The following is a 27,655-nucleotide window of genomic DNA, read 5'->3' as shown; positions in this document are numbered from 1 at the left end:
AGTACTTCCTTACAGTGCTTAGCTTCCTGCAGCCATGGGCACAGGAGGCTGGAAGACTGATCTCCAGGACAAACACAGGTTGGAACACACTGATTTTATTTTTTTCTTTTTTTTTGGAGCATGTCAATCTGAACACAGCAAAACATGTAACGCAGCTTCATACAGCAGTACAGGCATGTCGTAACAAACACGCTTTACTTTTTGCACGCTGAATTACTATACAAATAGAAGGGTGCCTGTTCCCATGTGAAGCTCAAGCGTAGCTTTTGTCCCTTCCCTCACTCACACTCACCCGTCATCCATCCTCGCAAACACACGTGGTACCGCCCGTGGTAGCAGTGCTGGTAGCAAGAGAGGGCAGTCGGCCTTGTTTCTCTTGCTACCGTGGAAATGACCTGCTGGAAAAATCCAACCGCCTTGTTGAAGAGCTGCAGAGCAGAATGTCTCACAGGTATCTCTAGCTCTTCTTTGGCTCAGTTGTAAACCATTTAGCTGTAAATTAACTTTGGTTTTGTGTACCTTTGACCTGCTATGCTGAGATGCATTTCCAATTAGTCTCGGATAGCTCCGGGAGCTATAAAGCCCAGGCTCTGCCCTGTGCTGGAGACTGATCCTTGAAGGGGTCAAACATCTAGTTGATCGCCCATTTCTACAGTAACGAGGTGCATATAACCCCCCAAACGCTGTTCAGTGTATCTTCAGCTGGAACATCGCTCCCGCTTCGCTTGCTCGGCTTCCTTGGCTGGAGATCTGCCTCTGCCTCCCCCCTCGCTGTCCCGTTGGGGTGGATGCTCTTCAGACCTGGAGTGGCGAGGCTTGATGTGTGAGCAGGCAGAGCGAGAGATGATCTGGTGTCCAGCATCTCACGGAGGAAGGGTCTGGCTAATCGTTAGAAAACAGCTTTGGATCTGTGCAATTTCTTAGGAACCATGGACTGCGACTTGCTTGTGTGCGAGGTGCCTGCACAAGTCCTTGTGCATCTGTCCCCAGCCGGGAGCTCTGGGTCTTTGCTCGTCATGTGGCCTCCCATGTCGAGGGTCTAGTGGCACGCTCAGCGGTGACAGCAGGAACGCAGCCCAGGTACAAGCAGGGTAATAGAAAAAAACAGCTTTCAGCTCTTTCTAAGCTAAAAATCTACTTGTTTCTCTATGCTTCAGTGCAGAAAAGTTTCGCAGCTTTAAAAAAAAGACTTTGGCTGGTCTTGTTTAACCCTTTAAGTTCCTTTGCCAGCAGAGGTAGTGGTTTCATGTTGAAGGGTTATCTCTTGAGAAAAAAAAAATTTTAAAAAGCCTCTTACACTGGCAGGGGCTGTGACTCGATTCAGGCCGTGGCAGTCCTGAGGAGGAGGAGGCATCTCCTCTTGGTGACCTGCTCTCTGCTCAGCTCCATCTCGGTGCCAGCTGGAAGAGCAGAGGTGTAGTCCTGGACTTGCAGCTTAGATTTTTTGGAGACCAAATGTCTATCAAAAAAAACCCTGAGAGATTAGGCAATGCTCAGGACCCTGCAGCCAGGAAAACCTGTCCCCTGAGCTTGCTCACAGCCTGCGGATTGCTCTTTGCGTGGCTCCTGCCAAGTAGAAAAATGCCCATAAATACAAGCAGCAATGCAAACCTTGTCAGCTGAGCCAGGAAAGGCATGTTGCTGGTTGAGTCCTGTGTTGCTTAGAAGTGCTGAGGCTGTAAATTTATTGCTGGACTTTGGATGCCTGGTACAGTCAGTTATAAATGATAAATGTACCTTGCAGGGCCTGGCAAGCGATGCAGGCACAGCCCTAAAGCCGAGGCCAGCTCCGCGTGAGATGGTCCGAGTTGCTTTTACCCAGCTACACCGAACCCAGCGCTCCTCTGGCCGTGCCCCCTTCCCGGCGAGCTGTTCCCCGGCAGAGGCAGCCCGTGCACACAGTGCTCGGCATTGTCCGTCTGTCCATGCAGTGCCCGTGCCTGGCTGCAGTGCCCTTCTCCTGCCTGCTGTTGGGGAATTCTCCCCACGTCACCTCCCAGCAGCCTCACCTCGCCTTCCAGCTGCAGCCAGCGAGGATGATCAGATCCTTTGACTCCCCCATCTCGATTTCTGCAGTAGAGGCGTGGGATTAAGGAGCGTGGCAAAAATTAAGCTTGTGACCTGGACAGGGTAAAGCCCTGGATTCCTTCCTAGTCCCAAACAACAAGCGAAGGGTCTGCCCTGCCTCAGCTCCTTCCCAAGAAACATGCTTCGTGGGCTGCTGGACCGAGCGGGGGCTCCCAGCAGTTGAGGCAGACTGACCCGATGTTCCCCATCGGGAGCCGAGGGTCTCGGGGGTTTTGTGTGAAAGCTCCAGCCATGAAACAGCCAGGACTTGCCTGCAGCTGACACACCAAACCCCCCCTTAGCTGCCCGCGGCTCTGTGCTGTCCCTCCCCACCCCTCAACATCACAGCTTTCCGCATCGCTACGCCTGGGTAGCGTCTGGATTTTGTCCCTTTGCCCCGTCCCAGCGTCCGCGGTATTTTTGTTCAGTGGCTTAGATAAACCGGGGCTGCTGCTCGCTGCCTGGCTCGCAGCCGCCTTGGCACCTGGCTGCCAGATGCCGGGCAGTGGCAGGCATGGCTGTGTTGTTGGACTGGTTTGTGTTGTAGTCCGTGTCAGCAGCGGGGAAGCGGCGCTCGGGGTAGTCTTCTGCATCGCTTTGCTCTTCTCCTGGGGGGCTGCAGCAGCGGGGAGCGGTGCCCTCCGCATCCGACTGGCCCATGCTGCAGCTCCGGCTCCGCTGTCCCTCGCTCCCATCATCGCAGAACTGAGCTTCGTCTGTGCTGGTCTCGCTCCCCTGTTTCATTAGCTGGGTTCGTGGGCTGCCGTCCGTGGCGGCCAGCAGCTCCCCGCCGTCCTCCAGCTCAGAGTCGGAGTCAACGGAGCGGTCGCCAGACTCTGCGGGACAGAGGGAGCCCTGTGCTACGCTCTCGCCCAGCACCACGGCATCTGCAGGAGCTTTGTTCAGCAAACTTGTGGTGTTCAGGTACAGGGGAAGGGCTTTGTGTTATTGCTGCTGGTGACATATCTCGGACCTCCCGAGAGACTTGTGCCCACTGGGGAGGAGCCACCGGGTGCCTTTCACTTACCTGCGAATGAGTCGGCGCTGTAATCTAAATTGCCCTTCTCTGAAGGCAGCTCTAGGTAGGGGATGCTGCCGGGCTGGGAGCCTGTGTGGGACTGGAAGGAAGAGATGCAGTGGTGAGGGCATGGAGGAGAAGAAAACTTTCTCATTCACTGAGAAATGGTTCCAGAAAGTGGAGAACTACCAACTTGTTGTCTGGGTGTGAAGGTGTGTAGGCTCCACCCTCCCACCCCCTGCCTGTCTCGCCTACTGAGACTGTTCTTTTGGGGCAGAAAATCACTCGCAAGTGGAGTGGGGATGCACATGGGGACATGACGAAGCAAGGCGAGTTTTGTAAGAGAAGGGCAACAGCGTTGGCCGGACCCGTGCCACCGTGTGGCACAGCACGGATGGGGAATGTCGCTGCTGCGATCTGCAGGGCAGAGCACGAGGCTGGGGCACCGTTCAGGAGAGGGCTGGGGGGTGTTAGGGCTGCAGGAGGGTCTGCCCCAGCTGATCTGCGCCAGGTTGCAAGCACAAGCAGGCTGTCCTGGTCGGCTCCGCGTCCCCTAAGGGTGCTCCCTTCCCCAGAGACTCCTACCAGGTCAGAGGAGCTGGCTCCCTCCTCCTTGCTGTCTGTGGCGTACTTGCTGGAGTCGGCCAGCACCGTGGTCTCCTTGTTCTCAAAGATGGTCGAATAGAAGATGATGAGTGCCTCGATGATGCGAGCTTGGTGGGGATAGTCAACCAGCGAGGACAAGGAAATAGTGGCATCCGTGGGCCTTGGGCGCATCAGTGTTGGCCCAAAGACGATGCCCAGGTTGCTTGAGGTCATCTTGTTGTCCTGTTCCACTTCCACAATCCTGGGGAGGAGGAGGAGGAACTCGTGAGAGCAAGCAAGTAGAAGGGACGGGTGGACCGGCAGGACTCGCCCAGCCTGGCACATCCAGGCTGGAGGAGATGCTGGGCTGGCAGCACGGGAGTCCCCTCTCGTGGCACACACGGGCTTCGTGAGCGGCAGAGAAGTAGCTGCAGCCACGGATCGACCTCCGTGCTCCTGGGAAGGACTGGGCTGTCCCCATGGCCAGCGTGGGTCTGGTGGGGAGGCTGCACTTACCTTCCCACTCTAGGAAAGAAGGGGAAGGTGCCCCAGCACCTGCGTGGGCTCTGGACCTGCCCTTCTCACCTTCTCAGGTGCTGCAAGAGGTACTGGAGCGTGGCCATGTTCTCCCAGGGAAGCTCCTTCAGCAGCTCCTTCAGCTTCAGCACCAGGTTCACCACCACCTTGTCCGTGTCGGCTCCTCTGTCCACCAGCTCAGGGCCCCCCTTCCCGCTCTTGCCCTTGGCCTCGCCGCCCTGTAAGCTCTCCTTGGCCAAGCCCATCAGCTCGTTGTACATGCGGAAGGGCATAATGGGCTCCGGCAGCTGCAGGCAAGAACAGGGGAGATGGGTGCTGGAGAGCCGAGCCTCCCAGCCCGGGGTGGGGAGAGCCTCACCCCCCCTCCCCGAGACCTAAACCTGCCCAGCGTTGTCGAGCTGAGGAAACCCGGGGCCTTTCTACAGCAAGGAAACATCCCCGGTGCTTGCAAAACATGCTAGCCAGAAGGTAATGTTTATTTATCCATCTCCTGAAGCGTGTAAATCCAGCCTCGTTTGTCCTAGCCAATTAGTACCTGGGAAGTTCAAGCAAAAAGCAGCCTTTGATCAACCCGTGGGTGCTCTCTGCCAGATAGGTCCCTCCGGGTCAAGGTTAAGGGATTCTTTTTTTCCCCTAGAACAGCCCTGGCCCGGGGTGGGCACAGCGGCAGGTTCCCCAGCGGACGAAGGCGGTTAGAAAGAGGAGAGCAGTGAAAGAGGACAGGAATGGATTGTTCTGGGGTGGAGAAGGCAGGATGTAATCGGCATAGCCTGCAGCAAAGGTGGGGTTGTGGTTAGGTGGAAACTCTTGCTTTGAAGTTTGTATAAAGCAGCCAGAGCAGCATGTTAACTAATTGGTGGTTTTGCATGGCTGGTAATGTTTTCAGAGTGGCTTAAACAGATGTTTTTGGGGACAGGCTGCCTCTCACAGCAGAGCAGGTTCCCCTCCCGTCCAGCACTTTGCAGAGGGACTTTAAACCCATTTCTCTGCAGTGAGAGGTTGGATCCTGGCTCAGGACTGATTTCTTCCCCTCTTTCCACTCTGCTTTTCTCTGAAGAAACCCCAGAGGCAATTCAGAGCCCTTCTCTCCTCTCTGTGCAGGGAACCCAGGGACAAACCTCCCTCCTTGAGCTGAGCCCTGAGCCTGGTTCCCAAGTTAACACACAGGAGCCCTTCTGCGGAGTCACACCAGCCCTCAGAGAAAGGCAGCAGTTAAGAGTTAAACGGCAAGGCTGCAGCGTGAAGGAGAAGCTGCTTCCTCTCCTCCTGCCTTGTGGTGACTCTTTGGAGGATGTGGGTGACGCTGTTTGCACTGCCAGTTTAGGTACTGGTGTCTGCTGGGGGCAGAAGGTGGCTGGGGCAGAGCTGCCGTGGGTGGCAGGGCACAGCACCCGGCTGAGCCCACCGCAGGGCGAGACGAGGGGCACAGCACCCGGCTGAGCCCACCGCAGGGCGAGCCGCAGGGCAGAGCCCTGCTCGGGGAGACGCGAGCTCAGCCCCAGCTCTGCCGTGCGGAGCGACCTTTGCTGGATCACTTCCCTTTTCGTGTACCTGGTTCCCCAATTGCAAAGGGGAGGGAGGATTTGGTGCTTCTGCACGTTGTTTTTCTGCGGATATGAACGCCGCTGCTGCAGCGGTGGAGGAGCCATGCGAAGCGATGGCAAGGGCTGGCCGAGAGCAGGAAACCCGCCGTCGGCTCGGGGGAGGCACAGCGTGCGCGCTCGTCCCCACTCATGCACGTCGTCCCATCTCCACCGCTGATCCCCTCCTAGCTGGGAGGGACCCCTCTCATCGCCCACAGTCATACAGTTATTAAGCCCAGTTTGTGCAGAATTACTCCTGCCAGAGATGACTCGGTGAAGGCGGGTTTAGTTTTGGGAAGTTAGTTCCTCTGGTCACCTCTTCCCTGCCCCCCCCCCCCCCCCCCCAGGAGAAGGTATCACCAGCACCTTACCTGTCTCAGGTAGAGCTTCAAGACATTGCTGATATCATGAGGGGAGGCCTGGGACAGCTCCACCAGCTCTTTCCCATTCTCAAATGCCTGGCAAAGCTTCTCCACGCGGGTCTTGACACCATTAACTCGGTAGATGCCCTGTGAAAGAGAGAAAAGTGGAGTTGAAGTGAGGAGAGATGTTTCTCTTCAAGTTTGCATGAGACAGTGACCTTCTAGCTCCCACCCTCTCCTTTTGGGGGTTGGAAATCCCTCTCAGAAGTCATTCTGGGACATCCCTTTCCAGCTCTGACGTTACTGTTGTTCCTGTTTCATAGGAAAGAGGGAGGCAAGAGAAGTGTTTCCAAGGTCAGAGTTTGGGGTATCAGGGCCAAGTTTATCACCTGGGACTTTCTGGCCTCCTGCCTCCTAGTAATCTGAAAAACAAGTCTGTTGATCTTCTGCCTTTGCATGAAAACCATTTCAAGAGAAGGCAGCTGAGCCAGCTTAGCTGAAGGAGAGGGAAGAGAGAGTGCATCACCTTGGTTTTCAGTGCCCGCTTCTCGATCTCAGAAATGCACTTCTTGATGATGAAGGGGATGCCATCTGAGCTACTCTGAGAAGCTTTTGTGAAGTCTTGCCCAAAAAGCTGCAGCTTTCCTTGGAGTTTCTTGTGCCCGCACTGGATGGCCAAGGTTTCCAGACACTTCTTGTGGCAGGCCAGGTAGCACTGGAAAACAGAGGGAAATGCGTGGGGGTGGGAGAGAGCTCCGCGGGTCAGGTGGAAGGGTGGCCGCTGAGAGACACTGGGCATCGCTCAGAGAAACGAGGAGCTCGTTGAGCACGATGGTGGACAGGAAAAGTGCCTTTCTTGGAGACACTGCAGGACGAATTCAAAGGTCCCCAAAGGAGGAACATCTTCCTAAACACAGGTTAGAGCTGGGCTAAGGTAGTCCTGCCCTAAAGTTCATGCGGGCACCTCTGCTTCCACAGAGAACTTGGAGCTCCTGGCTGTGGTTACACCCGGGGTTTTGACCACGTGTGTCAGAGCTCCTGGCTGGGTTTCTACAGCAAACCTGTGACACCCAAGCGACAAGCTGCGCCGCGATATGTCACTGGAGAACGTGTGGCTCTCATCTGGGGTCAGAGTGAATCAGAGGACTGTACGCAGGTACTGGTGGGGTCACCCCGCTCATGGGACACATCCTCCATCCGTTCCACCCACCGAGCTCTCTTCCCACTTCTCCCAACTTTACCTCCTCGCATTCTGCTCCCTGGAAGTAAACGTAGCTGTTGCACTCCCGACACTTGGAAGGGGTACGGAGCTTCCTCAGCCGATGAGTCTGGGCAGCCTTGGATAAGCCAACGTTTCGGAAGGGCCCTGTCGGAGCTGTCATCTCTGGGGTGATCCCATTGATGCCTGTGAGCAGAACAAAAAGAAATGTGCCTGCATCCTGGCTCCTGAGGAGGTAAGGTTAAGCAAAGCTCAAGCAGAAGGGTGACTGTCACAGATCAGACAACCAGCTGGAAGCACTAGTTCTTCAGCAACATTACAAACAACCTGTACTCTGAGGCGTGCAGCCCTAGCTCATCTGTTCCCACTGGTTTGAGCAGAGCTCATCCCTGGTAAAGACAATGCTATTGGGCTCCTCGTGAGGTCACCATCAGGTATCCTCCAGCAATCATTCAGTTTACCTCTAGAACTACTGAATTTGGGAACAGTCAACCTGCAGTTAGCTTTGCCATGGTGTGTGGGTGCACAGCAGGAGCACTGCGTCACCTCCCGCGCTGTCACGTACTCTGCTCAAAGGGGGTAGCGTTCTCATCCTTCTCCTCCAGCTCTTCGCTGGAGGACACGGTGCCGTTGGAAGACAGCCGCTGGAGTTTATGGCTGAATTCGCCTGTCAAAAGAAAACCCACAAGCAGTGAGATTACTGGCAAAACTGTTTCTCTTCTGAGTGCACTCTGATGCATGTGGTGGATTCCCACAGCAAGCAGTCGCGTGCCTTGGGCGGCCGGGGCAGCTTTCTCCGGAGAAAATGAGAAACTGGGAGTAGCAGGGGCTGTGCGTGCCCGTGCAGTGCCCTGCAGGGGAGCAGGCTGCAGCCAGTGCAGTGTAAAGGTTCGGTGGTCTCCCAGCCCAACCCAGCCTGCTGGAGATTGGCATCAGAGCAGTTTTTTACAACACAGTGTTATTACAAGGCAGATGATAAAAAAGTGCCAGGTCCCACCTAACTCCAACGCTGGTTTTAGGCTGACTGTATTAGAAGGCAAAGCACTGCCTGCCCTGGGCTGTTTTTGGTATCTACCTGCGTTTGAATCCAGGCTGCTGTCAGCTTCAGTAATGGAAGTTGGCCAGGATTTATGGACCTGGTGTCCCCTCCCACCTGCAGAGGAAAACACGGAGTTCGTTTGAGATTGCTTTCTGTGTTCAGGAGAGAAACAAGGGAGAAGAGCCTAGAGTCTGGGAGACACTTAAATTGCTGAAGGAGGCTGCTTGGTTTCCTGTTGACAGGCTGGTGAAGGGGCTGGTGGGGTTGTGACGCCTTCAGTAACACTCCCGCAAGGGAAAGAAGAGATGGGATTCTGGAGAATGGTCTGTTAGGCAGCACTAGGCAGCTAAAGCAAAAAAACCCCATAGATCTGATTTTGTGTCCTTCAGGAAATTCAACTTGCAAGGATTCCAGCCTGTCCTACTGCTGTGATCAGAAGCCCCCCCCTTGGTACCCATGGAGGTCCTGCTTTGCTTCCGACCCAGGGGGAGGATGACGCAGCCTGCTGCGAGCGGTGCCGTGGGGACGGCGATGCAGAGGCTCCTCTCTGCTCCGGGCTCACCTCTCCGCTCAGCCACCACAGCCCCGCTTTGCTGCTCCTTGGATCCTGTCCCTCCTTCCGAGACGGTCCCGTCCTTGGGCAGCCCGGCCCCGTCAGAGCTGGCATTCGTTGAGAAGTCATTGGCATTGAAGCTGCCTTTCCGTGTCCGAGTGAAGGGGGACCTGGTGGGCAGAAAGGAGAAAAGGGATTGTCTGAGTGGATGAGAAGGAAGGACACTTGAAAACCTTATTCATGGCTGCTATCCACCTGTCTTGGGATTTACAGTCCTCTTGTAAATACTAGACAGCCTGTCTCATCCACTGGAGGATGTGAGAGGAATTCCCAGCTGGTCCAGCCCCAGCTTTCCCAGCAGGAGCTGCCTTCAGGCACGCTGAAAGCGTGCTGGTTTCTGCAGGAGAGCGTAGTGCCGGCCCAGGGGGAGGTTGCCAGTGTCAGAGAAGATGAATGTAAACCAGCAGTGATTTCCCCCTCTCCTCTCCTACCAGGCGTTGTGTGACACGTAGGGCTCAAAGTCGTACTGGATGTCGGGTTCGTCTCCTCGCTGCAGCTGCTTGACATGAGAGGCGTATTGCTGCCCGGGGTCGTAGAGCTTGCTGCTCTCGCACAGTGTCTGGAAGTTGACGGGCAGTGGAGCCGTCTGCATGTGCATGATCTGGTAGAAGGAGATTGTGGCCTAAAAATGATGTAGAGGAAATCAGACATGAGCTTTGTGAGCTGACATACAAGGAAGAGAGAGACAAGGAGCTCCAGGTTAGATGAGAAATCAGGAGCACAGAGCGGTGCTTTGTCTGCAGCCTTGAGCCTTGGCTTTTCAGAGCACTAGGCAGTGAAAAGAGCTCTACATCCACCTGGACTTCATCTGAAATAGGAGCAGCTAAGCCAGGTCTGCTGGGGAGGCAGCTCTGAACCTCTCCTGAGCAGGCTACGGCCACCCCCCTGCCCTAGGGGCCATGCCAAGCAAGCCCCACTCACCATCTTGATGACCTGGTCGCTCTGTTTGATCACTTCGTGGATCTGCCGCAAGGAGTTCACCTTGGTATCCTCCAACTCCTGCTTCTGGGTATTTGCATCCGCAACACAGGTCCGATACGTGGCCATCGCCTCTTCTGCCTGAGAGTTGGGAGAGCAAGAGATGGAAACAGCTCATAGGTAAGGAGAACAAGGAGAACAGCTCTCTGCACTTGGACCCCATTCCTCCAGGCATTCCTGTGCCGTGTCCGAGGATCCGTGGGGAGCTCAGTTAAGTCCACTTAGCTCAGGGTTGCTCCTGTGCTAGGGCAGCAAGGATTGAGAAGGTTCTTGCCAGGCAGATGCTCAGCCCGAGTCCAGAGCTGTCATGTCCCTACCTTGTTCTTGGCTTCCTCTTCCAGCCGCCTCTTCTTGTCCAGGGTTTTGGTGGTGATGCTGCTGGTGGTGTTCTGCTGCTCCTCTTCTGCTTTCACTGCCATGTACTTGGCCTTGTCGTGCTCCTCGCTGCGCTGCATGTATATCTGCTTGGCCTTGCGCAGGTTCACCTCTGCCTCTTGCTGCCAGTGAAAACAGTGACCCAGGGTGAGGACTGAACTCTGCAAGCGGATCGTTATCTCCTGCAAGCTCCCCGGGGTCCCATGTTTCTCCAGTGTCCCCCAGCACAGCAGAGGCACCCTAGGACAAAGCACCTAACGCTACTGGAGAGGGGCAAGGAGTCCAGCATCCTCGGAGGGGTACGTGTCACGGGCGTACTCCAGACTGGGCTCGTGGAGTGCAAACCCAGCCCGTGCTGCGTGGCTGTTACTCACCAGTTTCCTCTGTGCCCGGTGCCACTGCTCCTTGATCTCCTTCCTCCGTTTTTCATGTTCAAGGCGTCTCACTGTTAGTGGCTGAATCAGGAGGGAGAAACAACCCCCGCGGTGGTCTGAGCTAAACGCTGGCTGCTCTTCCCTTTGCAAAAGGCTTTGCAAGGAGAAGTTCCCTGTGGCAGTTGTTATCATTCCCCAGCACATCTGGGCTCGGTTACAGGGAGGGTTTGTGTCATGGATGAAAATCTGCAGCCTGGGAAGTGCCAGATGCAGTTTCCCTCCCAACTGAGCTAAGCAAGAGCCACCTTCTGCAATGACAGGACATCAATTCCCCCCTGGCAAACAGCCCCAGAGAGTGGCGGTCACTGGGAGATGAGTGCAGCTTGGTCTGGGCTGGAGGGGAGCGTGGGAATGCAGAGAGGCCTCGGATGAGGAGGAGATCAGTAAGGAGGTGCTGTTTGATTTGCCAGACTTGGGGTTTTCTCCTAGACCCTGTATCTAACCCCTCGAAGGACGTGGCAGCTGGCTGAGAGCTTGGGCTCATTGATCCGCTGAGGCCAGAGCAAAGTCGAGGAATGCCGAGCCCGAGCCGTGGCTGAGCCGAGCGGCAACTGGATTCCAGTTTCTGGAAGAGCTGCCTGTGGCAGAAGGACTAAGGACACCACCAGCCTCCCTCGCTGCCCAGCTACTGGGGAAGACCCTTCTGAGACGGCCTTTCATCTCTCACCTGGAGGAAGGTCTGGTGCTGCAGGGTGTTGGCAGCCTGCAGAACCGATGTCCCGTGCTCCATATCCTGCTCCAGGGCCAGCAGGTAGATGGACAGGAAAGGCATGTTGGTCTGAGAAACGAGAACACGCACCACCCTGAGCCCCAGCACTGCGGCGTGAACCAAAGGAGACATGTTCTCCAGTGCCGTGTTTGGGGAAGAAGAGCCAGAGTCTCGGCTTGGCTGCCGGCTACCGGTAAAAGCCCCCTCTTGGACCGAGACAGTGTGGTCACAGGCTGCCAAGAGACGGCTTGGAGGGAGGCTGGAGGAGGCTGGAAGGGCCCCGTGGTGTCGCCTGCCCGGTCCTGGGCTGGAGAGCGGGGGACAGGGCATGTCTGGTGTGTGAGCCTGCCCGGGCTCTCCCCGCCGGCACACCCGGCAGGACCAGGGCAGAAACATCAGCTACCGATGGAGGAGGTTTTGCAGGGTCTCAGCATTATCCTTTGCTTTGGTTTGGACACATGAATTTTGCCAAACAAAGCGCTTTGGAGAACTGCACACTCATTCTCCCGGGCTCTGAAACCAGGTCATGCAGAACGAGCTCTCTAGGGCTGCTTTCTCCCAGTACAGCCCAACAGCCCAGACGCTGGGTGGTTTTAGGGACAGGTGGACTTACCTCCTGACTGATGGTTTGCTTGCAGCTGTTTGCCATCTTCTGAAGCCCTTTGGCAAACTCCATCTCTGGAAGAAAAAGGTCGGAAGTGAAAAGACATACAAAACACCAGGATTTCCCTGGTGATTGGGTTCCTTTTGAAAAATAAATCAAGAACTTCAGGAATGAAGTTCCCCACTGCCCTTGCAATGTCTGACTCCCTCAGCCTCGTTGATCGTAGAGGACCTCGACCTGTTCTGATGCTGCTGTGAAGGGCTCAGCCCCACTCTGGAGAGGACCCACCCGCCATCCTCCCCATCTCACCCAGCGTGGTCCTTTTCTCCAGGTATCCAATGAGGTCCTTCATGTACTTGGAGATGTTTTTGGCGTACTGGAGAGCAGCGTCTACCCCCCCCTCGCAGCGCTGCAGCATCACGTCCACTTCTTCGGCAGGAGGACGGCCTGTGATGGGACGAGGGGGAAGGTGGAGGAGAGAAAGAAGAGAAACACCGAACTGTGCTACTGGCGCTGTGTTCACTGACCCGCTCCCTCCAAATGCCTTCGAGCTCCTGGGAGTACCAGAACAGCTGGGAAAACCCCAGTACAGCCTGGCTCACCCCTGCAAGCTTCATGAGCTTTCAGTGCAAACCTCCCCGAACCTGTGCCGGCACCGTGCTGTGCTGGTGTCCTGCCAGCCCCCGGTGCCAGCAGCAGCTCAGCTGCCTTTTCTCAGCCAAGGAGCCGTGCGTGGCTCAGGACCGCGGCAGCAATGGGGAAGACGCCAGTTCCTGCTGGCCGGTCTGTCAGCTGGGTACCCCGCCGCCCCAAACCCTGCGCCCAGCGAGCCGCCTGCTTACCCGTGTCATAGTTTTCCATGCCTGAAGGCATGCCGTCTCCTCCAGGCCCAGGGATCCCCCCGTAGAGGCTCTCCATAGTCTTTGGGAATTGGGAAAGAAAAGGGACTGATCAGACAAGAGGAAGGGGAGTAGCTGGAGGGGCTGGTGGATGGAGGGGAGGCAGAAACCCGGAGCTGCTGGCGGCTTTCTGCTGTTGCTGGAAGTCTGCTGTGCCCAGCCCGTGGCCCTGCAGGAAGGCTGGGAGCTAACGGGAATGTTGCTGGAGAAATGCCTTGCTCTGTGCTCACACCAGACCGGGGCAGAGCTATGGGGAGCGACCAGTGCCCTGTTTTCTGCCTCTGTTGATAGAGCTGCTCTATCCCTTCCTGAGCCACCTTGCCCTTTGGATCGAGCTGCCAGGTGGCTTTTCCCCTCCTTGGGATGGTGGTGAGGACAGGAGCAAGCAGGCAAAGCCCACACGCAGCTCTGCCGGGCTTGGAGGTGAGCTGGGAATCCCACACCTGGGGCTGGGGGCTCAGCCCCTTCCCGAGCCGGGTCTGAGCACCCCAGCACATCCCGAGACCCGTGTGATGGGAGTGGGCATCACTCACCTGGTTCTGGTCGCTGGGTGGGATGGAGAGGATGGTGCTGCTGTCCACCTCCCCCATGAGGAACTCGGACACGCTGTGACGAGAGGAATATGGCTGCGCTCAGCAAAGGGAGAACGGGCAGTGACAAGCAGGGCTGTCACCCAGCAGCACCCGACCAACGGCCGAGAGACCGGGTGAGGGCTAGGGCAGTCGGAGCTGCAAGACTGGTTTCAGTGGGGATCGTCTCAGCTCCACGTGATGAGGTCTTGGTAATTCAGGTGGAGGAGCAGAGCTTGGCCCAGCATTGAAGAGGGGCTGGGAGATGGAGCCTGTGGGCTTGAGCAGGCTTTGGGGTCCATCCTCGGTGCTGGAGGAATTGCTGGTGCGAGCAGCAGGAGTGAATCTGCCCTCCACACGGGGTCTCTCCAGTCCCCAAACCACCCCCCAAACCAGCTGCCATGTGTGGGCGAGGGGATGGGGCAAGGGGTGGAGATGTGTCCTGGCTGGCAGGGCTGATGGGGTCCATCAGGGGACCTTCTCCGGGGGACGGCTGGCCAAAAGTCCCTTACGTGCTGCTGAAAGACACCGCAATGGTCTCCACGGCCTTCTCGAACTCCCGTTTGTCTGTCTCATTGTTGGATTCGTAATGGAAACCTGGAAATGAGGAAATGCAGAAGCCCTGTCGCCACGAGCGCCTGTCCCCGTCTCAGGCAGAAGGACCTGCTGGTTCCTGCCGGTCTCAGCCCTGCTCTGGGGCTGGGTCAGGCTCAAGGAGCAGCAGGGAGGAGAAGATCATCCCTACGGATGATGGACTTGCTCTAGTGCAGCGCAGGGTCTCTGCACCCCCCCATTTCTCCCGGGACTGACTTCCCTGCCAGCACCCCTTGGCTCACGTTTCTGTTTACTCCCGTTACCCAGGGCTGCTGGAAAAGTGCTGCTGACTGTGAACCTGTTCCACTGCCTCCACTGTCTTACGGCACCTCCAGAGCCCCCTGCCCCGAGGCGGGATGGCTTCCTCCAGGAGGGCTCTCACCCACGGCCGAAAGAGGAACCGCCGGCGGCAGTGGGAACCGGCGCAGACGGCACTTGGCAGACGCCCAGGCCAAGGAGATGCTCGTGGTGCCTTCGCCGGCGGCTGGGGCTTCTGAGCAAACCCCGACGCCTTTCGGGTCGGCTCCTCTGGGGCGCCAGGGCCGGCGAGCCGAGCACCCCCCCCCCACTGCTTCGAGGGGCTGGGATCTGCTCCCACCCCTCCACCCAGGAACGTGGGCAGCCTGAACTCGCTCCGTCCCGGTCCTGCGTGGGGCCAGACCCACGGCAAACCTCCTGCCACCAGCCACGAGGCTTCCTGTCCCTTCGCGGTTGCTGTTCGGTGTCCAGGAAGCGGCACGGTGACGCAAAATGTGCTCTGCCTGCGGTTAGTGCAGCCGTCCCCCTCCCCGCTGGTGTAACTGCAGGCAGGAGGTGGTGCCCGGGCCAGGATCTGGGCTCCACAGACCCCACTCCTATAAACACGAGGTGCTGCCAGGAGCGGGATCCGATTATTTAAGTGTTTTTCCTGCGGCCGTGCTTGGAAAGCCCCAGGCAGGGATCTGGGCTCTGTCATTTCTGACACTACATTGTCCTTAAAACTAAAACACAGCAAGCAGGCAGCTGATGCCTTCGCCCTCTCCGCCTGTTCGTGGGGCAGCTCTGCTCCCGGCAGCATCCCCATGGACTCCCCGGGCCGCACACGTCCCAGCGTGGGGCAGGAGGGGAGCGGGACCGAGCTCCCAGCCCCATCGTCTCACCCTTGACTTTGGAGATGAGGGTCCCGGCAGCCGTCAGGGTCTCCAGGGTGTTGAGCAGCGGGTACTTGTTGATGACCTGGCGTAGGATGCGCAGGGTTTCGCCCAGGCACTCGTGGGCCAGTGGCCGCTGGGGCTCCCTGGGGTCTGCAAAAGAGGGGGGCTGCAATGCTGCCCCATGTCCCTGCCCCCCGGAGCCTCTCACCCACCCTCTGCCAGCCAGGGTCCCGCCAGGCTCCCAGACCATGCAGCCCATCCCCTTGGGTTTGGGGCTCCCTGGGACTGGCACGGCCACGTCCTGCTTGTCCGGCACCTCCCCAGCCCCCCCCTTCCATCCCTGCCATGGCTAAACCAGCCGGCGTGTCCCCCACCCAGCGCAGCAGCGGGCCTGGGGCAGCCCGACCTTTTAGGCATTTTTTTCCTCAGTAGTAACTTTTTCCCTTGAAAGCAGTTTGGGAATTTCCTCCTCATTTCCTTCCCTTCCTCCCCACCAACGGGCACTCCCAGCCGCCAGCAGGGATGTGGCAGGTCTGTCCGCTGCCGTGCCCCGTCTAGCCGGGCTCGCCACGTCCCGCGGGGTCCTTTCCCGGGAACCGTCCCCTCCGTGGGCTCCAGCTGCGAGCCCAGGGGTCCGACCCGTCTCCCCACCAGCCCAGTGCTGGGGCTGGGGCTCGGGGCTGGGTGCTGGCAACCTTGTCAGGAGGTGAGGAGTCTCCCGTAGGGAAGCACTGGGATGGGAGCCTGGCACCCACCGCCTGGCTGGGCAAACCCCCCCTCCCGGCCCCCAGCTCGGGGTTGGGAAGGGGTTTCCTCCATTTCCTCTCCCATTTCCAGGCCCCTTCCGGAGTGGGAAGTGGGGACATCAGCAGGACTGGGAATGGGGCTGGATGGGTGCAGAGGAGAGCCAGACTCTCCAAAATCATGGCTGCGTCCCGCAGATTGGCCCCAACCTCCCCCCATCTTTTTGCTGGCTTGGGGACGGCACCGTCCCAGCTGTCCCAAACTGGGTCCAGCAATAACCACAGACCCTGAGCAGAGACGGCAGCAGGACGGTCACTATCCGGCTCAGGGCTGTTTCCTCCCTGCCCGGCAATGCCCAAACCTTCGCAGGGACCTCAAGGCATTGCCCCCCCATCTGCCATCCCATGCCCCCCCCCCGGTAGCGCAGACCCCGGCCACATTCCCCCTGGCCCAGCTGTGGGTGTGGACGCTGGGGCTGTCGGCAGCGGTGCCGCAGGCTGGGCGCTGCCGTTTTCCACGGTGAGTGGGGATGCGTCAACATGTTTGCAAAGCCAGCGCCGAAAACACGGCATCATGTGACCCCCCCCCTCCCCGCAGCCCCACCTCGCCACGGGGACCACGCGATCGCCGCTGTTCCCTTTGCCTCCGTGGGCAGGGACACCCACCCGTGACCCTGCAGCCCACCCGGCCCCAGGCTGGGGCATCGACCCCATCCCACCAGCCACCCTGGTGAGGCTGGTCCGGCGGGTCGGGGGGCCGTGCCCGGCGCCCCACGGGGCTCTGGGGGCCCTGGCAGGCAGCTGGCACCGCTGCACTGTAAACAGGAAAACGGGCGGATGAAAATAGCTTGCAGGCAGGAAGCCGCGTTATCCTGGCTCCGAGCTCCCAGCAGCCACCCGCCACCGTCAGCCCACGGCTGCCGTGGCTCGGCTCGGCACAGCCCCCCCGGGGGTCCCGGTCCCCTCGTGGCCCGGGCAGAGACCCCCACCCATGGGTCCGGTCTGTCCCCGGGGAGGGGATGCTCCCGCGCTCATCCCGGTGCCGATGTGGCGAATGGTTCGGTGCTGCGTGGGCAGCACCGGGAAGCCGGGGGCATCCAGGCACTCACCGTCCCGCAGCACCACGTCCCGCAGGTTCTCCAGAGCGTCGGCGAAGCGGGCCACGTCCGTCAGCAGCTGGGAGATGTCCTCCGTGTCGATGAAGGGGCCCTCCCCGCCGTCCATGGGGCTGTAGGACGTGGGGGTCTTGTGGCCCTTGGGCACGGCCCTGGGGCCCGCCGCGGTGAGGGGGAAGCCGGCGGCGCTGGCATGGCGGCTGAGGCTGGTGGGGCGCTTGAGGGTACCCACGGCGCTGGGGCTGGTGCTGAGCTTGGAGCTGGCGGGGGGGAGCTCCCCCAGGCCGGAGCCGGGCGCCTCCAGGCAATCCTTGCGGGAGAGGTCCTGGGGAGCAGGGACGAGCGTGAGGTCCCGGCAGGCATGGCCGGTGCTGCGGGGCACGGCCGGGACCCCAGCTTGGGCAGGGAGAAGGCAGCACCCCAGGACCCCCCATGCCACCAGCCTGGAGGGACGGGCTGTTGCCTGAGGGGCTGGTGCCACAGCTGTGCCGTGCCTCAGTTTCCCCAGTTAGGTATCCTGGCAGAGCCTGAGGGCGATCCTGCCCAGCTGCGGCGTGGGGACAAGGCGTAGCCCTTCCCGGCATTTCCAGCCCTTTGGGCATCTTGGGGTGGGGGCTGATGGGGACACTCTCAGGACCCCGTAGGGCGAAGGCAGCGCCTCTGCCAGCGAGAAAACAGCGGTGGAGCAGCAGCTGGCAGGGTTTGGGCGCTCGCCTGGCCGGCTCCACCATCCCCGCCACACCACAGACAGCCCCGGCAGCTGGCATTGCCCAAGGCTCCCGGGCTCCCGGCGGATAAACCGCCCCCAGCACAGGGGTTTCGCAAGCAGCGTAGGCTCCAAAACCACAGGCCAGGAGCTGGCTCAGCCACCCCCTCTGCCCGCTCGCCCCGTGGCCCCCACTGGCCCCCGCCAGACTCTGTGGGTCCGGGTTTGTCCTGGGGGGCACACAATGACCGTGTGGGTGACACTGCCTTGTCCGCACCGGCACCCACCGTGCTGGAGCTCCCCATCCCCGGGGTGCCTGGGGACCCTGGCACGGCCAAACAACAGCAGGATCCGGCCCCACACATCCCTTCCTCTTTTCAGCCTGTCCCGTCCCCAGGTCGGGCACGGCCCCAGGGATGGGGGCAGGGACGAGGACACCTCCCAGGCCACTCTCTGGAGGCTTTGCAGATATTTTACAGCTGGAGCGAGCCCCCAATTTCTAGGGGTAAAATTGCACCGAGGGAGGAGCTGGTACTGGCACCTTCCGGGGCCGTGCACCGCGTGGGGGGGGCCGCACGCCCAGCGAGGGTCCTTGCGGCACGGGGAGGGGGCCCTACCCTCGCCCCTCCAGCAGCTCCCGTCGGCGACCTTCAGGCACCCAGGTGTGACACGAGCGTGCCGGGTCTCAGCATCCCTGGCTGGGCGCTGCCAGCTCGGCGGGGCCGGAAGCCGACTTTGGTACTGATAGGGCAGACACCGAGCCGGCCGAGAGCATGAGGTTGCCGTGGGCAAGAGCAAACCGGGACAGCTCAGCCCCACGCTGCCCCCGGGGCCGGCCAGACCACCGCGGGACTGCCCAAAGGCCCCTACCCCAAAACGGCTGGGGCCAGCCCAACCCTTGAAAACCTGCCTCCGTTCCCCCCACCCCGGGGTGCAGCAGCCCCGGAGACCCCGGTCCCTCCCCGCCGGCATCCTTGGGGCGCACCCGGCCGTACCGTCAGCCACACGGTGGGCGAGTGGGGCAGCGAGTCCAGGGAGCGTTTGGGGGAGTCGGCTTTACCCGTCCTGCGACGCCCCGCCGAGTAGGGGCTGTAGCTGTTCTTCCCAGCCGCCCGGCCGAGCATCCCTCCGTCCGCCACCCATAGGCCCCTCTCCCGAGGGTAGGGGGGAGGTGTCGGGGAGGAGGGGGGGGACAGGGACGGGGATGGGTGCCCCTTCTTGCTAAGGAGCCACGGGTGGGCTCTCGGGCCCCATCTCAGGCCCCGTCTCGCCAGTCCCGTCTCGCCCCATGCTCTGCCAGCGCAGGCGCGGGGAGGGCAGTGCCGGGGTGCGCAGAGGAGCCCCGGCTGCCGGCCAGCCCCGCGGAGGCGAGGCGCTTCCTCCCGCACCCCCCCCAGTGCCAGGGGGGTGCCCACAAGTAAATAAATATATGGCAGAGCAGAGGCACCGGGGCTGCCCGAGCCCAGGCGTCCCCCTGCTCCCACCGCTGTCCCCTGGGAGGTCTGGGGGTTTCTCTGCCCTCCCCAAATCCTTGGCTGCAGCCCCCACCGCCGGGCTCCCCTTCCCTTTGCCGCAGCCCCCCCGTTTCCTCCCTGGCCCCGCTTGCCCTCCCGCTTCCCCAGGCGGCTGCTCCGTTCCCTTCGTCTGGGGCAGAATCCCCCCCTGCCCAGGCACAGTGAGCAGTGTCCTTCCTCGGCTCCCTCCTCCTCCTCCTCACAGACCCCCTGGCCGTACCCAGGTCCCTCTTCCCACCCCGTGGCTCTTCCCGGCAGCTCCGTGGGTGCCGTGGCCCAAGTGGTCCCCGTGGCCCCATGGCTCCCACCCTGCCGGGGGGGACGCGGGACACTCACCGGCAGGGTCTGTGGGATGGGGCTTCCCGCCCGGCTCTTCTTGGAGATGGAGGGGGTTTTCATCAACTCCCGCTTCTTCCGGGAGAACATGGTTCCCGGGGGCGGCCGAGCCCCTGCCCTCGGCGACCTCTCGCTCGGCGTGGCCGCGGTGCCTGACTGCCAGCTCCTCACCGCGCCGGCCACATTCGCCGGGGCGAACTGTCAGGAGGGCGCGTGTGACGCCGCCTTATTTCCTCATCGGCTTCGCAGGCGAACCTGAAACAGGAAAAGCCAAATGCGCACCCAGGGCGCGAGGCCGGGGGGGAAGGGGGACCCCGGCTGCCCCTCGGGGGCTGCGGGGGGCTCGGGCTTGTCTCCAGCCTCTCAAGAGGCGGCTGAGAAGACGCCGGCACTCTCGAGGGTGGTGGGCTCTCGGGGGCCATTTGCAGGGGGGGGTGGTTCAGTGCTGCACCCCAGGAGGGCTCCGGGGGGCAGAGCGCCCCACGCTGCGAGACCGGGGCTGACCCCCACGGGACCCCAGGCCTCTGTGGAGTTTACCCCTCTCTGGGGGTGTCCCTCAGTCCAGGGAGGACGAGCCCCGTCCTGCGGGGCATTGCTGGAGGCCCTGGGTGAGTGGGGTGCCAGGCTCTGGGCTCCCACCCGTGGGATGCTCCCAGCTCCGCCTCCCCCGTGGGCTCGGTGGCCGTGCTGGGACGGCCCGACCCCAGCTGCCCCCCCTGGGGTCACTGCCCTGCCCCCACCGGCCTGCAGCCTCTGTGCACCCACGGTCCCCCCCACCCGTGACTCACCCACCCGCGGGGTAACGCAGCCCCGCAACGGTCTGTTCACCGACGGGACCACCCAGCGTGGTGGCAGATAAACCCCGGGAGGGGCCGGGCCGGGCCGGGCCCCCCCTCCCAGGGTGCCGCTCCCTCAGCGTGGGGACCCCCGGCCGGGTCCTGCCCCGGCTGCTGGGGGTGGCTGCTGGCCCCCGCGGGCGGCCCGGGGAAGGGGGGGAAACAACCCGCTTCGTCCCCGGGACCCCCCCCGCGGGGCCGTGCTGCCGGCCGGGCCGGGGCCGCCTCTCGTGGGCCATCTGCCGGCCGCGGGGCGGGGAGCGGCCAGGGCAGGACACGGACACGGACACGGACACGGACACGGACACGGAGCCGGCGGCTGTCGGGGGTCGGGGCGAGGGGAGCGGGACGGGACGGGACGGGACATGCGGGGGGGAGTGTGTGCGCGTACGTGTGCCCCGCGTGGGCGCGTGGCCGTGGGTCGGGGCGCGCGCGCATCTGTGTGTGTGCGGGCGCGCGGGGCGACGCACACGCGTGTGCCCTTCTGTCGGGGTCTGCGCGTGTGCCCGTGCGCGGGCGCGCGCCGGGCTGTGCCCACGCGTGCCCGGGACGGCTCCAGCCCCAGCCCCGACCCCCGCGGGCTCCCGGTGCCCCCCGCTCCCCCCGCTCCGGCTCCCGGTGTCGGGGTTCGGGACCCCCCCCGCGATCCGGCCGCTCCTGCCCTTATTTGGGCATTTCGGCCCCGTCCAATCAGCGCGGGGGGGGCCGGTCCCGCCCCCCCGCCCCGCCCCGCCCCGCCCGGCCCCGCCCGGCCCCGCCGCCGCTCCCCGCTCCCCGCTCCGGTGCCGGCTCCGCTCCCCGCTCCCCGCCATGAGCAGCTCCCAGTTCAACAAGGGCCCGTCCTACGGCCTCTCCGCCGAGGTCAAGAACCGGGTGAGTCGCGGCGGGGGCGGGGGGGGGGCGGTGCCACCGGGCGGGGGTGAGTCGGGGGCCGGGGGGTACCGGGGTCACCGGGCGCGGCGGCTCCCGGTGCTTCTGGGGACTCTGGAGAGCCGGGCATCCCGGTGCCGTTGGGGGATCCCGGTTGCAGGCCGAGGTCCTGGAGAGCCGGGAGGTCCCGGTGTGCCCCGGACATGTGGAGCCGGAGGGGGCCCGGTGCCACTGGGGGCGGAGAGCGGAGAAGTCCCGGGGGTGGAGACTGGGGGTTCCCGGCGCCACCGGTGGGCGGAGAGCCGCGGAGTCCCGGGAGGACGGAGAGCCGGGGGGTCCCGGGAGGATGGGGAGCTGGGGGTCCCGGTGCGCCGGAGCTCTGAGGGGCTGGGGGTGCCGGGGCTGGGCTCCCCGTCTTGGGGTGCGCTGGCCCTGCCCGCGGGGTCCCGGGGAGCTGTTTCAGGGAAACCGGGGTTGGGAGGGGTTACGGGCACCGGCCACCTCGCCCACCCCTGCCCAGGCCCGTACGGTGGCTGCTGTTGCCCCCAGCAAACCCCAGGGCACTGGGATGCTCCAACCCGTGTCCCCGCGTCTCTTGCTGGGGACGGGGCTGGTGGCCCAGGCGGGACGTGGGCAGGAGCCGCCCCCGGCCCACGCCTGCCCCTCGGAGCCCGGCACCCCCGGCCAGGCGCACCTGGGGCAACCTTGGCCACCCAGGCCTCGCGCGCCCGAGCCACTCTCCTGCAGAGTTGCCACCGAGCCACCACGGGGCCGGAAGGGGAAAGGGGAACCGGTGCCTCCGGCCGGGCTGTTTACACCCCGGGGAAGGAGCCAGGCACCGCAGGGTGCCCCCCTTTCCCCGGGCAGGTGAAATCTCCCGTCCACCGAAACGCTGCGGACGGGTCTGGGGTGCTGGCAGGCAGCGCTGGATGCCTGGATGCACCCCATGGCTGTAGGTGCCACCATCCCTGCCATCGCTGTGCCCCTTGCAGGGGGCTCCGCTGCTGGGGCAGGGGGGGCCGGCACCGCAGGCACAGGGGTCCTGCCGGGCCGGGGGGAGTGGGGGGATGCAGCAACCCCTTCCCTTGGCTGTGCTCCCTGCACAGCCCGGGGCTGGGCTCTGGGAACCGCTGCCGCCCTGGGCAGTGGTGGAGGCAGTGGCCACCCTGCTGGGCTGTGCCCGGCCCTGGGCAAGCAGAGGTTGAGCCGTGGTCACCCCCGGCCCCGGGGCAGCCGGCCGGTGGCCCTGCATGGCCGTGCCCTGCCTGGGGACACGGGAGCTGCCCGGACGGGACAGGGGCAGGCAGGAGAAGGGACACTGGGCCGCTGCCTGCGCCGCTGCCGGGGCTCAGCCGTGCGTGGCTGTGGGGATGTGGCGGCCGTGGCCGCAGCTGGGGCCGGGCTCTCCTTGCCTGGCCTCGCAGGGGATTTGCATTTCATCACCGAGCGAAGACGGGCCCCTGCTTGCATCTGGGCTGGGCTGCACCAGCGCTGAGCGGGTGGACACGCGCTGGAGCCTCGTCGCTGCGTGCTCTTGGGTGCTTCAGCTTGATTCAGCAAGACTTAAGCAAGTTTAACTGCCCTGGTGTGTCTGCTGGAGGCTGACATCACCGACTGGGAACCAGTTAAACCAGTGGCACTCTCCCAGTCTGTGCAAGCCCTTGGAAACTGGGCTGTGGTGGGATCTGCTCTGGGGCTGGTCCCCTCTGCCCCCTCCCATGCCCTGAGAAACCCCCACGCTGGCCGTGGCATGGGAAGAGGAACCGGCAGCGGCTGCCCACGCTCCAGAAAATCAGCTGGTAGGACAGTGGGATCTCCCGGCCGGGATGCACATGGTGCCATGAGTGTGACCCTGCTCGACTGGACTGTCCCTCCATCCCGCACCAGTCGAGCTTTCCCTTTGGGGCCAGGGCTGTGGGGCCGCAGCTCTGCGCAGCCTACAGGCACGGCTGGCGTCCCCCCACCACGCAGCAGGGCCAGACCGTGCCCATCCTGGGGCCTCTCCGTGTCTGGAATCCCTGGGGACTCATGGCCCCGGTGTGTACTGGGACCAGGAGGGGACGGGATGGACGAGACGTCGGTGGCTGCCTTGCGGCCATCTCCGGGTGCCGGCTGAGCACAGGAGGGTCCAGGCTGGGGCAGCGAGCGATGGCACTTGGGTCTTCCCGGCTCTTCCTGCACAGCCCCTTCCTTCCCGCCCCAGGCCAGGGTGCCTTTTCCTTCCGTCGTGGGCCAGGGCCGAGGCGACGCTGCCGGTGATGCTGCCGGCCCGGGCAGCTGGTCTCCATTTGGGAGGAGGCGTCCGCATTCCTGGCATAGCCGCGGTGACCGAGGAATCTGCGGCGGCGCGTTCGGCCCCGCCGGAGGGGAGAGCATCAAGCGGCCAGGGACCCCCGGGGCTCGGTGCAGGGCTCCCGTGGGCTCCAGGGGACAGGGAGGAACAGGCCCTTGGGGGGGACGTTTCCCCCCGGCCCCCACAGGTAGTTCCTCCTCATCCTCTGGGAAAAGTTCAGAAGCTGCCATGTGTGAGGGGCACCGTGGTCTGCAGGCTTGTGCCGGATCTGGCTGCACCAACGCCTGCGTCTGATGGCAGCATCGCGCTCGTGCTCCCGTCCCTATTCCCGTGCAAGGGGCAGAGGCAGGGGAATGGGCAGGGGCACAGGCAGGGGCAGCCCGGCTGCTCTTGCTCCCCGGATTGTACGTGCAGACAGGCTAAAAACCACCCGACGGATGGGGATGTGGGAGGCTGGAGGCAGGGGGACATGTCCTCCCCTGTGATGGGGTCACACTGTGGCTTTACTCCCACCCGTGGCTCTTGCCGCCTGCCACCCCTGGGGGGTTCCTGCTTGCCAGGAAATCGTGGCTGAACAAAAATCCCGGGGCCGCCCAAGCCGCCCACTGCACCCACCTCGCTGCCCGGCTCTCTGGGGCTGGGGGCAGCCGGGCTGGGGGGGGGTCGCTCCACCGCCCTGCAGAGGCTGGGGACCAGCCTGGCACTGCCAGCGTCCCCAAGGCTTCCCGGGGACCGTGCTTGGGACGGGGCTGCTGTCCCCAGACCTCGCCACGGGTCTGTGCCTGGGGTGGGGGAGCCGTCCCCCGTGAGGGGTTTGGGGTGCACGCCGGGGCCGTGCCTGAGCTACCCCCTCACCGTCCCCTCCCAGCTCGCCCAGAAGTACGACCCGCAGAAGGAGGCTGAGCTGCGGACATGGATCGAGAGCGTCACGGGGCAGCAGATCGGGCCAGATTTCCAGAAGGGGCTGAAGGACGGCGTGATCCTCTGCGAGTGAGTCCTGCGCTGAGCACAGCCCCTTGGCCCCTGCTCCGTTTGGATGGGGATTGGGGACACCTGCCCCCCAGGGGACCCCCGCCAGCCCTTGGGGTGGGAAGGGTGGGCTGGATCCGGCCATGCCCGTGCCGGTGGGACCCGCCAGCTAACAGCAGCCAGAGATTTTTCTCTGCAGCACTGCTTGGCTGGAGTTGTCCCCAACGCACCCGTGTCTGGGGGGAGCCCTGGGGAGCAGCAGGGACGTGGAGGGGGGAATCGCCTCACGCTTGGAGGGGAGACCTGGGCTGGACCTTCCCGAAAGGGGCCCATGCCCCACTGCCGGGGGCGGGGGTCTCTGCCCCGCCACAGCCCCCGCTCCCCCTGCCTCCCTCCAGGCTCATGAACAAGCTGCAGCCCAACTCGGTGAGGAAGATCAACCGCTCGGCTCAGAACTGGCACCAGGTAGGTGCGGGCAGCCCTGCCTGCGACCCACCGCCGCTTAGCCCCGGCTCCACCCCGGCCTCTCTGCCATCACTCACCGGGGTCCTACACCTCTCCCCCCCAGCTTGAGAACCTCTCCAACTTCATCAAGGCCATGGCCAGCTACGGCATGAACCCCGTGGATCTCTTTGAAGCCAACGACCTCTTTGAGAGCGGGAACCTGACGCAGGTGCAGGTGTCGCTGCTGGCGCTGGCGGGCATGGTGAGTGCATGGGGACGAGCGGCTTGGGAGGGGGCACAGCCCCAGGGGGACCAGCTGGGTGGACCCCCAGCTCAGGGTGATGCCCGCGGGACCCTGTGGCTCCCCCTGCCCACGGTGCGGGTGGGAGGTCTGGGACCCCCATCCTTCCTCACACCCCTCCCCGGCAGGCCAAGACGAAGGGGATGCAGAGCGGCGTGGACATCGGCGTGAAGTACTCGGAGAAGCAGCAGAGGAACTTCGATGAGGCCAAGATGAAAGCTGGGCAGTGTGTGATCGGGCTGCAGGTGGGCTGCCCCGCGCGTGCTCCCGAGGGCTGGGGTGCTGGGTGAGGGGGGGGGCCAGTTTTATCTAACCCTCAGCACCGTCACGGCTCCAAGCATGGCTGGGGGGACCCGAGGCTCAAGGTGCCTCAAGTGTCCTCGGGATCTGGGACCCTCTCGGCTCCATGTCTGGCACTCAATGCCCAGGAGCCTGGAGAGGCTGTGCCTGGGCTGGGTTGGGGATCTCTGGCTGTGTCCCCCAGGCTGCGGGGGTACAGGGAGTGGGGAGGAGAAGGGGCACATGTGGGGCAGCACTCGGTCCTCACCGGACCCCCTTGTCAGATGGGCACGAACAAGTGTGCCAGCCAGTCCGGCATGACGGCCTACGGCACCAGGAGGCACCTCTACGACCCCAAGAACCAGATCCTGCCGCCCATGGACCACTCCACCATCAGCCTCCAGATGGGCACCAACAAGTGTGCCAGCCAGGTGAGCCACCGCGGCCACGGTGGGAAGGCACGACGGTGTGGGGGACCACGGCTGAGCCCTGCTCCCTCCTGTCCTTCCAGGTGGGGATGACAGCTCCCGGCACCAGGAGACACATCTACGATGCCAAGATGGGGACGGAGAAGTGCGACAACTCCTCCATGTCACTGCAGATGGGCTCCAACCAGGGCGCCAACCAGAGCGGCCAGGTCTTCGGCCTCGGCCGCCAGATCTACGACCCCAAGTACTGCCCGCAGGGCAGCCAGGGCGAGGTGGCCAACGCCGCCTGTGACCAGAGTGGGGACCCCCCCGGGTACCACTACTACCGCGAGGAGGAGGAGAGCTACTGAGTGGGAGTCGCCCAGCCCCATCTCGCACCATCTCTTGTACAGACCCCGCTGCCAGCGACATTCCAGCCTCTACTTTCATCATTCCCTCTTTTTAAACTCTTCTGTTTTTTTTTTTTTTAATTTTGAAATGAATCTATTTTTCTGAGCAAGGAAATAAAGACCCCGTTTCTAGAGACCGGCCGGTTCCCGCAGCCCACAGGCATCCCGAGGCCCCAGCACGGCCCTGGCATTTGCAGCGGGAAGGCGGCAGATGCTCCAGCGCTGAGGAGCGGACAGCGTCTCCTCTCATGCAGCCAAGAAGACGCGTTCCCACCCGGTGCCCACCACGCCGCCCCTGCGATGCTCTGCCACGGCAGCACCCGGATCCCTCGGCAAGGAGGGGGGGGCAGCCGCCCACGCTGCTCCCAGTGCCGCTTCTCATCCTCGTGCTGGCAGGACCCGGCTCAGCCCCGCAAAGGAGAGGGGCTCGGGTCGGTGGGAGCACGGCCGGGAGAGACCCCCAGGCATGGGGGAGCCCGGGGCTCTGCGGGGCCTCGGCCCAGGGACGGGGATGCTGTGTGCGTGCATGTGTGTGAGTGTGTGTGTGTGTGCACACTGCCAGTGGCCTCGCACTCTCGTGTGATCTCTAGAAGCGAAGCTGGAAATGCCTTTTTTGCAGAACTTGTAGGGACCAAGTTTCCGAGGCCCCGGTCGTGGCCGCAGGGCTGGGCTGGGAGCCGGCACACCCAGCACCCGGCTGCAGCTCCGAAAGCCGCAGTAATCCGATCGCCTGGCGGACTGGAGCCAAGGCTGACTCCGACGGCCACATCCTGCACCACAGGGCGATGCCGGAGTGCGGGCAGCTGCCAGGGCAGCGCATGTGGCCGGGGATGCTGGTGCACACCACAGTCCCCTGCTGTGCCCATCGGCTTCTTCGCCTCCTGTGGGTTTTCTAATGCAGATGCTCTTATATTGAAACCTTTTTTTTTCTATAAAAAGAAAAAACCCTTTTAACTTAAGCAGGAGCCAGTTCCTGGTGCAGGCTCCTTGTGTCAGTGCTCAGGCCGGGTCCCCCCCAAATCTGGGGGGGTGGGAGCTGCCGCTGACCTGGGCAAGGGCCCGGAGCGCTGGGGCCGTGTGGTGGGAGGCTGTGCTCCAGGGGGCCGAGCTGCTG

The 27,655-nt window shown here is 62.7% G+C and overlaps 2 protein-coding genes across 3 annotated transcripts; one reads left to right on the top strand and one right to left on the bottom strand.

Annotated features, from left to right (window-relative positions):
* Window positions 1-75: 75 nt before the first annotated feature.
* Window positions 76-20,651, bottom strand: ARHGAP45 (Rho GTPase activating protein 45). 2 transcript variants are annotated; one of them, XM_052801271.1, is made up of 24 exons: window positions 20,521-20,651; window positions 19,733-19,987; window positions 17,171-17,501; window positions 15,325-15,468; window positions 14,104-14,188; window positions 13,556-13,628; window positions 12,966-13,044; window positions 12,433-12,570; window positions 12,133-12,197; window positions 11,478-11,588; window positions 10,751-10,831; window positions 10,319-10,498; window positions 9,945-10,082; window positions 9,455-9,645; window positions 8,973-9,133; window positions 8,447-8,524; window positions 7,937-8,038; window positions 7,394-7,557; window positions 6,679-6,867; window positions 6,162-6,299; window positions 4,256-4,494; window positions 3,671-3,932; window positions 3,095-3,185; window positions 76-2,903 (listed from the first exon to the last, which is right to left on the bottom strand). In XM_052801271.1, the coding sequence occupies exons 2-24, from the start codon at window positions 19,820-19,822 to the stop codon at window positions 2,500-2,502; spliced, it is 3,534 nt and encodes a 1,177-aa protein (XP_052657231.1). In that variant the 5' UTR covers window positions 19,823-19,987; window positions 20,521-20,651; the 3' UTR covers window positions 76-2,499. The 2 variants fall into 2 exon arrangements, with proteins under 2 accessions (XP_052657231.1, XP_052657230.1); XM_052801270.1 differs by lacking the exons at window positions 19,733-19,987; window positions 20,521-20,651 and adding an exon at window positions 18,878-19,170.
* Window positions 20,652-21,282: 631 nt separating this feature from the next.
* On the top strand, window positions 21,283-27,506 carry CNN2 (calponin 2). Its single transcript, XM_052802065.1, has 7 exons — window positions 21,283-21,441; window positions 24,600-24,721; window positions 25,099-25,165; window positions 25,269-25,406; window positions 25,574-25,690; window positions 26,009-26,155; window positions 26,236-27,506. The coding sequence occupies exons 1-7, from the start codon at window positions 21,379-21,381 to the stop codon at window positions 26,500-26,502; spliced, it is 921 nt and encodes a 306-aa protein (XP_052658025.1). The 5' UTR covers window positions 21,283-21,378; the 3' UTR covers window positions 26,503-27,506.
* The last annotated feature ends 149 nt before the right edge of the window (window positions 27,507-27,655 follow it).

Source organism: Harpia harpyja, chromosome 11, assembly GCF_026419915.1.
Source record: "Harpia harpyja isolate bHarHar1 chromosome 11, bHarHar1 primary haplotype, whole genome shotgun sequence".
Lineage (NCBI taxonomy): Eukaryota > Metazoa > Chordata > Aves > Accipitriformes > Accipitridae > Harpia > Harpia harpyja.
Note: the sequence above shows the minus strand (reverse complement) of the source record. Positions and strands in the feature narration are given on the sequence as shown.